The sequence below is a fragment of the Cottoperca gobio genome, chromosome 18 (genome assembly GCF_900634415.1).
Source record: "Cottoperca gobio chromosome 18, fCotGob3.1, whole genome shotgun sequence".
Lineage (NCBI taxonomy): Eukaryota > Metazoa > Chordata > Actinopteri > Perciformes > Bovichtidae > Cottoperca > Cottoperca gobio.
In genome coordinates, this window is record NC_041372.1 from 6,856,937 (window position 1) to 6,866,604 (window position 9,668).

Consider the following 9,668-nt stretch of genomic DNA (forward strand, 5'->3'; position numbering starts at 1 on the left):
ACAGTAAATCAGGTGTCCTGTTTCTATTGATATCTGCATATTTCATCTGTAAAAGCATCTCTTTCAACCCATTAATATACAAACGCATTCTCTTTACTTTTATTCTATTTATTCTTTAAATTATTTTTATATTGTATTACTTTATTTTGCTTGCTGTACTTTTTCTCATATTTTATGTAGCTCTTTTGCAATATTATAATAATATAATATGTAACAACTTTTCAAACACTTTTAAATGGTTTTCATCATCTGCCATTAAATACAAGTCAGCTCAGGCGTCCAGTTAAGATGCAAGTCTAGTCTGATACATTTTTCACAACCTGGCAACCCAAAGGTTTTCCTCAGTAATAGCTTATACCTGATCTATTGGTAAATTATATTTTACACATTAATAAATTAATTAGTTTCAACAGCATACGAGAAAAACTACAAAAGTGATGTTAGTTCTTATTTCTCATGTTGTTTTTATATATTGCCCTAATGTGTATTTCACGTAACAAGTACTACTTTACCCATTTTTGGATTTAACGACATGTGGGTGTGATGTTGTGTGTTGTCTTGGCAACAGTTGATCCCATGTTCCTGAAGCCCCCACAGAGAACTGGGTGGGTGGAACACGCCAAGTTTCCATTCACAACCGTATATGGAATGAATCAAATCCTGTGGGGTTGTGGGAGTTATCATTCCAAGTAACAGTAAAGAGATATGTTATTGCATCTGTGAATTTTTGGCAACGCTGTCCAAACAAACAGCAGGATGACATATGCAGTAACAACCGTGGTGAAACAAAAGCTCCATAAATGACTCATGAGGCCATCGCTATTATTCTCTCATTTCAAGTAAAATGATAAATTAGCTGTACTATGTGATTTAACGAGGCAATTAAAGTGCAACGACGCTAATAAACTGCCACCAAGACACAGAATTTGAACCGCTCATTTACACTGTCTTACATACAAGACTGTGTAAATGGGCCAATAAATGTCCCTCAGAGACATTGTTGTCTTGGCATGAAGAAAGATAAAAGGCATAAGACAATGACATCAGGGCAGTCTAGTTCCCAAACCTTTTCATCTCAGTTTACAGCCTGGGTTTGTCTTTTCCTTTGGTGTTATAGCCAGTGTCCCAATCCCTTCACCTCCACGTACCTCGTATAGCCAGTGCATTCATACACCACTAACTTTCACACGTCATTGCACTCATTATTATAACTAATACCATTTTTCCCACCAAAATTAGTGCCTATATTCAGGTTTTTCAAACAAGGGAAAACCCGTTACAAATAAGGGTTAGACTCCTTTCACATCAGAAAAGGAGCTAGAGTGGTCAGAAGGTTGGTGGTTCGATCCCCAGCCCCTGCAGTCAGCATGTCGAAGTATCCTTGGGAAAGATACTGAAGCCCAAATTGTTCCCAATGGCCTGTCCAATGTTGTGTGAGTGTGTGAATGGTCATCATTACTGACGAGCTGATGTGCACCTTGTATGGTAGCTACTGACTGTATGAATGGGTGACATGTGCTGTAAAGCACTTTGAGTGATTGCAAAAGCTAGCAGTCCATTTACCAGGAGAAGAGTATGCCTTTAGTGGAGTGAAACGTTACGGTGGTTAGTCTCTTTCGAGTGGGTGATCGTTGGAACAGTGGAAACACTAACAAAGACGACGAAAACGATCATGTCTTTCCGGGGCGTCATGTTTCATCGCTGCCGATCGAAGCTGGAGCCGATAAATGAATGAATGCCGATTGTAACCTTTTCCACTAAAGACAAAAGCCAGATGTTAGTGGGTGTTTTGGGTTTTTTGTCCAGTGGGAAAGGTTTGTTGTTGCTAAGTTTGACATAACATGGACAGTAATTGTGGTTTTGCTGAGTGCAGAGCCAAATCATCTACATATCCATCCAACAATTCCGAACCTCAAGATTTACGTTTATTGCCAACGTTCAGTGCAAATTTAAGACGTGTTGTGTCGCATTATTATTATTATGCTTTTTTTGTTTAAACCGTAACCATAATATTTCCCTAACCTTAACCAGAACTGCCATGCAGATATTATAGAAATACGTCATTACGGCAGATATCTCAAAAGCTAGAAAATTAAACTAAAACCTGTTTACATGGATAGATGCTGTACCACCACAGGGAAGTGAGAAAACATGCCTGTTTGCAATGTGGCTGACCCAACCCTTTCCTCCCCTTATGGTTTAGTATTCACCATGCTTGAACACCTTCTGGATACATTAGTTTGTTCTTTTTTTCACTGATGGAAAACCAAACATTTAACATCAAGCCTTCCAAAGCTGGTGCATATAGGTTGTGTCAGATCTAGAAAGTTCTTACTGGCTTTTATTTTATCTTCTAAGAGAAAAAGTGGCTTCAATTAGGATTTGTGTGGCTCTGCCAGATGCTTCCATCCAGATAGATGTGGAAAAAGTTTGTAAATTCCTATTCCCTGTCCTGTCTACCACATGCTTCGTGAGTAGTGGGATGAGGAATGCTGGAAGCCGCGACCAAATGTGTTGTTTTGATGTGTCATCCCCGAAGTGAGAATCAAGAGATTGACTGTATAATATATATTAGCTATTGTTAAAGCCACGCTAAGTAACAGTAAATGTAAACATCAAACTTGCAATTTTAGTTTGAGGGTGCCGCTAGCTGAGAGCACATGTTGTATTCAGTGCATTTCCTGGCAACCTGTCCATTATATATTCAGCTATTTCTTTAATAAAAGTGGCATTTTTTGGCCTAATAGTGGCACTGAAGAAAGGTTCAGGAGGGGTAACAAAAAAATGTTGTTACCCCTGCTGAACCTTTCTTTTCTAAAAATCCAAGACCCTTTCCAAGCCTCTTTAATCTTTATTATTGTTGTGCTAAATTAAATTAAAAACATAAATAAATAAGATGTAGACAACATAGCAAACTTTTAAATGTTCATCACATGTGTAAAATCTGTTTTCATCAGTGTATAATGAACTAATGGCAAACATTGGATCCTCATACGTTTTTAACTTATGATCAAAAAAATTAAGGGTTGTAGAAAAAAAAAGGTCGTAAAATACTTATAATAATGACAAAACCACACACAAGAAAACATTACACCCATTTCCTTACAGCCTGGTAGACCTTTTCTGACCGCAACGTCTCCTCTGCGGACACTGTCCTTCCTGCACATGTCACAGGGATATGTGTGTGTGTGTGTGTGTGTGTGTGTGTGTGTGTGTGTGTGTGTGTGTGTGTGTGTGTGTGTGTGTGTGTGTGTGTGTGTGTGTGTGTGTGTGTGTTTGAATGAGACAGGGAAAACAGTTAAGTGACTTTCCATATGCTCTGTCATGGTTTGAGCAAAACAGACAGAGAAGGGAGTGATAGGGATTGAGAGTGGACGTGTGTGTTCATGAAAAGGAAGCGTGTCCAGACAGTCTGACATCATTCTGTCTAATAACTTCTGTGTGTGTGTGCGTAGGTGGGGGGCGGGGCTTCAGACCGTGCAGCTCTACTCTATAAAAAGAAACTCATTCAGTCTTTCACACTCAAGCAGCAACAGACTGAAGCTGAAACAACAGAGACTTGCTGAACTACATCAGACACATTTCAACCAAAAGGTAAGAACTACAACTAGTCTAAACTAAATGTTTAGAATAAACATTTAATCTAATCTAAAAAAATAATGGCCGATTTGTTTTATATAAGGGTGCAATAACAGAATCATGCAGGGGATAGAATCACTGTCAGTCTTCCAATAAGAGCAACAAAGTCACTATTTTTATTTTATTTGATGAAAGTGGTACAAGGAATAATATGGTTGTTTGAACATATGCAGATTAATTACAAACCTGTATTTTGAAGTTTGATTATTGGATTTAAAGCATTAAAGAGTGTGTCGATGGGAAGAGAGGTGGGATTATTCACAGATTTAAGAAATATTGTAGGTCTCCATGGTTTGATAAAACTGCGCAGATTCACAGAAAAGGTAATGAGGACTCATGTCATTATTTCTTCTGAGGTGGTGGAGTTATGATCATTGTTAATTACTCTTACTTTATGTTGTACTAGATTTAATACTAGCAGTGGTGGAAAGTAACTAAGTACATTAACTGGTCAGTAGCTTCTTTTAGACTGATGCACAACTTGGAAATGAAGCTGTGTGTAGTTCTCTGTGGTGATCAGTGAAAGCGTGTGTGTTCAGAGCTGGAAGTGAAGGCTTACGCAAACAGAAGCGGAGGTCAGCACCGACCTGTGACCCAGCAGCAGTTCTATGATGATGCTGTTGCTGCACTATGTGAAGCTGCTCCACACAGTATACGCTATTGATGTCTGCAGTGGAAAACCAATGTTACTGACACACACACAGATTTTCCAGTTGACACACAGATGTGAATGTATACACGTTCGGCGTGAGTCACATACATCTGAATATCTCAGAATGTGAGGCCCACAGTTAAATAGCAAGGAAGGGTTTATAGTAAGCCCTGTGCAGATGTAGGCTGAATGTTTAACTGGATTCAACTCTGTTACATATGTTTTATTGTTTTGTAACGCAACAATACATTTAAAAATGTAAAAATCTTACATTTTGAACTTTTAGAGTCTGATGTGGAATCATTTCCAGTATCACTGCATCGTTGAGCAATACTTTACGAGTTCTCTGGAAGCTAAAGAAGATCTTTTGCTTTTTTCCTAACTCACAAACTTTCATTTAAAACATCTGCGAGCAGTTTAGTCTCTCTGCAGTGTTGAGCAATTCAGCATACTTACCTTTCCTTCTTAATAGGAAACATTGCATTGCAAACATTTGTTCCCGAATTTATGTGGGGAGCATTGTTTCCCAACAATTACTTCATCAAATGAAGAAGATTGAGCAACATTTTGTGCTGATGATATCAATCCAACATATTCTTCTCCTTTGGGAAGAGCTGCTATGGATGCCAGTGACAGTGTGCTTCAGTACAGCCACATATGTTTGTTTTTTCAATTAAATATTAAGAAAATAAAAGAAGGTTTAACTTGTAGGTGTCTAAAGTGTACCTGCTGAATTGAAACCAACCACGTGTCAAACTTACACCTGTTCTCTTCTTTCTTTCCTTCCCAGGATGCTTTGCGTGTATATTTCCCTGTTGCTGACTCTGAGCAGAGTCGGGCTCGGCTCTCTGCAGGATAAACAGACTGACTTTGGCCTGAAGGTCTTCTCCCAGCTGGCCCACGACTCTCCGGACAAGAATGTGGCGCTGTCACCGTACGGCGTGGCATCTGTCCTGGCCATGGCTCAGCTCGGTGCTGCTGGAAGCACCCGTAGGGCCCTAACTGCTGCTATGGGCTTTTCTCTGCAAGGTGAGTGATGCATACTTTAAAAGACGATTTGATGATTCTGTTAGGAAATGGGGATAATGTAAAACCAAACAATAAGAGTACACAGGACTGACTGAGGCCAACAATTTAGAAAAGAACCTCAAATATTTTACAGCATAGACACTAAGAGGAGACACTGAGGTGAATACGGTAAACAACTAAAAGATCACAATGAAACTTTTCAAGTTTTCTGAATATGCAAATGACGCATTCTCTAATGCTAACTTTTGGTGAATTTAAGTTTGATTCTACAGACGCAAATAGACAAAGTTTGTCAAATAAATACCTAAATGTGTATATGAAGGTAACAGATCTGTGGATTTGGTAGACTGGGGCATGGGAGGAGTAAGGTGTTATTGTTGTATTATTGGTGTAAAATAACCCCTCATGTTTCCTGTCCTGCAGAGCGAGGGGTGTCTCGGCAGCAGCGCCTCCTGCACCGGGACCTGTCCAGTGAGGAGGGGGTGGATACAGCCAGCGGGGTCATGGTGGAGAGGAAGATGAGCCTGGAGAAGGGCTACCGCCGGGCTCTTGCCAAGGCCTTCCAGACGCACCCTAACCAGGTGGACTTCACCAAGCCAGACCAGGCAGTCAGCATCATCAACTCATGGGTCTCAGACCACACTGGAGGTACCTAATGTTTGTCCAAAGAATTCCTCTGCAAAGTGCTTTCTTCGCTTACATTTATTTGAATCCTTTGTGACCTCTTTGCTGTCTTTTCTTCTGCAGGTGCCATCCCTGAGTTCCTGGCGTCTGGCTCTCTGAGTGATGAGACCCGCCTGGTCCTTCTTAATGCTCTCCACTTCCAAGGCCTCTGGAAGGTTCCCTTTGACCCCAAAATGACACAAGAGAGGATGTTCCACTGTGCCAATGGCAGCAGTGTGCCCTTGCACATGATGAGACTCACCAACCGCTTCCACTATGGTAGGTTCAAAATCCCGGACCCAGTGCACTTTAATCTAAATGTGATGCTGGATGATGACACTTAAATACATCAATCTTCCTAATCTACAGGCGAGTTTGTGACTGCCGAAGGGGTGGACTATGATGTCATTGAGGTCCCATATGAGGGTGATTCACTGAGCATGTTCCTGGTATCACCGTTCGAGCCTGAAGTTCCACTGAGCACGCTCAGTGGGGATTTGAACAGCCAGAGGATTAAGCAGTGGAGAACAGAGATGAGGAATGTCAAGCGTCAGCTGGCCATGCCCAGGTGAGGGAGAAAGGGTCAGACAGTATGGGTGGCTAACATGAAATTATTTTTAAAATACTTTAGTGTGTAGTTTGACAGCTGTTTGTGTCATGTTGATTGTTATGTGGCTAAAATGTAGAATTTGTGTGTTTTCGCAGGTTTACTCTGAACTCTGAGGTGGATTTGAAGGCTTCTCTGCTCAAAATGGGTCTGGGAGACATGTTCAACCTGGCTACTGCTGACTTCACCCGCATCACCAGTAAGTTAACCTCCTGAGTTAACTTCTAACTTTACCACAGCATATGAGCACGTTAAAGCTACAGTGAGTGTAGTGCCTTCAGATGAACAATGTAATCTAATCTGTGTGTGTTTCTGCCCTGCAGCCGATGAGAGGCTGTGTGTGTCGAAGGTTCTGCAGAGAGTGAAGATCGAGGTGAATGAGCAAGGAACCAAGGGAGCAGCAGCAACAGGTAGGCCCAATACTGAATCTGACACACACACACAGACACACACACACACACACACACACACACACACACACACACATACACACACACACACACACACACACACACACACAAACAAGAATTTCAGAGTTCCATGGCTAATGCAGAGGGATTGGAAATTTATTTAATTTTTTTACTTTATTCTTTTAGTTAGTTACGCAAATTTAGTTGGGGATTTACATTTTTTTGGGTGGAAAGGTGAATGGCAATGATTGATGCAAATTGGTGTCATTGGAAATGATGAGGATCTTTATGGCGTTGATAAATACCAAATTTGTGGCCCTGTCTTGTAAAGTACTTGGTGTCAAATATAGTTTTACACTTTTTATTGTTTCAGATCCTTAATGTTATACATATACGGCACACATTACTAAATATATTTTGTGTCTAATTAAACTAGAACAAGTGCAATTGAGATAAGGCCAGCTCCAGGGAAAAACCATGAAACCTTACAGACTCTGACCTGTTTTTCATTTCTTCCCCCCCATCAGCTGCCGTGATGTTTTCTCGTATGGCAGTGGAGGAGATCACTCTGGACAGACCCTTCCTCTTCCTCATCCAGCACAAACAAACAGGTAACACTCTTGTTACATTTTATTTTGAAATCCCATTTTAGAAGGCCATTCAGCTGAGGAGCAGTAAAGTGCGCGTGTGTCTAATGTTTGACTTCCTGTGTTTAGGTGCTGTTCTGTTCATGGGCCAGTTCAACCAGCCTCAACAACATTAACCTACTTTGAAGACCTGCCTTCATTCCACTGCGTCTGACTACTGCTGCTCATACTCCACATGATGACCATACACACACCAGACCTACTGTACAGGGTTCCTATGACTTCTTTTGACCAGACAGACTAAATTAATTAAAGATTTATTTATAATATACTTAATACAAGAAGACACAGGTTTAACATGACAGACATTTGAAACATGATTGACTGAGAGTTTATATGTTTGCTGTTAATTTATTTCTCTGAATGTTTGTGGTTGACGAGACAGAAATAAATATGAAGGAAAGTTATCTAATTTAGTAGTTTACTGTTGTCCGACACGACAGGAACCAATGCACTGCCAAGCACCAACAAAAATGTATTTTTTATCTATTTTTACAATGTTATTTCTAATGTCTATTTTTGTTATTATCTTGATGTTGCCTACTTACACTTGTATTTTGCTGTATTTATATTTATTAAAGTACTATGTTTTTACAAAGCTGTTGTCTTTGATAACTATAGTGTTGAGAACTGTGGAAGGTCAACACTGACCTCTTGTGTTCAAACAGCAAAATGTCATGACTCCCCCTTTTTAAAGAGGACATACCATGAAAACCTCACTTTTTCAGTCTTTGTGCGCATACATTTGGGTATCTAGAGTGTCTACCAATCCATAAAACTGTGTAATAAGACAACCCAGGCAGTTCTTTGTGGGCTCCCTAGATCAGAAAACATGGGATTCAACAAGCCATTCAGATTTGCCTCCCCTTCCTATGTCACATGTAGGCTCATTAGAATAAACCGCCCCTCATGGGCTTGAGAACTACCTTTGCTAAGGTGTGCCATTTCTTCTTTTGCAAGCCAACCAGAGACTGGGCTTTTTCGAGAGGGGGGCTTAAAGAGACAGCTGCTAAAACTAAGCGTTTCTGACAGAGGGTGAATACAGGTACATTCAGACAGATAGTATGAGAAAAAAATAATGTGTTATTTGAACATTAAATGTAAACATGTTCCAGTAGAAACCCAAAATACAAGTATGAACCTTAAAATTAGCATTAAATGTCCCCTTTCAAATAACATGGTGTACTGTAGATCTGGCCATGCCTTACACAGATTGAATATAATGTGATGTTTTCAGTACAATCTATATTTTTATTAGGTATATTATAGGTAATTATCTGTTAAAAAATGTGATCTTTAGTAATTTGCACCATTAAATAACAGGATATATATGTACAGGACTGTCTCAGAAAATTAGAATATTGTGATAAAGTTCTTTATTTTCTGTAATGCAATTAAAAAAACAAAAATGTCATGCATTCTGGATTCATTACAAATCAACTGAAATATTGCAAGCCTTTTATTATTTTAATATTGCTGATTATGGCTTACAGCTTAAGAAAACTCAAAAATCCTATCTCAAAAAATTAGAATAGTTCCTCAGACCACGTAAAAAAAAAAGATTTATAACAGCAAAACAAAATCAAACATTTGAAAATGTCCATTAATGCACTCAGTACTTGGTTGGGAATCCTTTTGCACGGATTACTGCATCAATGCGGCGTGGCATGGAGGCAATCAGCCTGTGGCATTGCTGAGGTGTTATGGATGCCCAGGATGCTTCAATAGCGGCCTTTAGCTCATTAGCATTGTTGGGTCTGGTGTCTTTCAGCTTCTTCTTCACAATACCCCACATATTCTCTATGGGGTTCAGGTCAGGGGAATTGGCAGGCCGATCGAGGACAGTAATGCCATGGTCAGTACACCAGTTACTGGTGGTTTTGACACTGTGGGCAGGTGCCAGATCATGCTGGAAAATGAATTCCTCATCTCCATAGAGCTTTTCAGCAGACGGAAGCATGTAGTGCTCTAAAATCTCTTGGTACACAGCTGCATTTACTCTGGGCTTGATGAAACACAGT

The 9,668-nt window shown here is 40.0% G+C and overlaps 1 protein-coding gene across 1 annotated transcript; it reads left to right on the forward strand.

Moving 5' to 3' along the window:
- Positions 1–3,460: 3,460 nt before the first annotated feature.
- Positions 3,461–8,245, forward strand: serpine1 (serpin peptidase inhibitor, clade E (nexin, plasminogen activator inhibitor type 1), member 1). The gene is made up of 9 exons (XM_029454921.1): positions 3,461–3,594; positions 5,082–5,320; positions 5,744–5,968; positions 6,068–6,262; positions 6,353–6,551; positions 6,689–6,789; positions 6,914–7,000; positions 7,528–7,611; positions 7,717–8,245. The coding sequence occupies exons 2-9, from the start codon at positions 5,083–5,085 to the stop codon at positions 7,761–7,763; spliced, it is 1,176 nt and encodes a 391-aa protein (XP_029310781.1). The 5' UTR covers positions 3,461–3,594; position 5,082; the 3' UTR covers positions 7,764–8,245.
- The last annotated feature ends 1,423 nt before the right edge of the window (positions 8,246–9,668 follow it).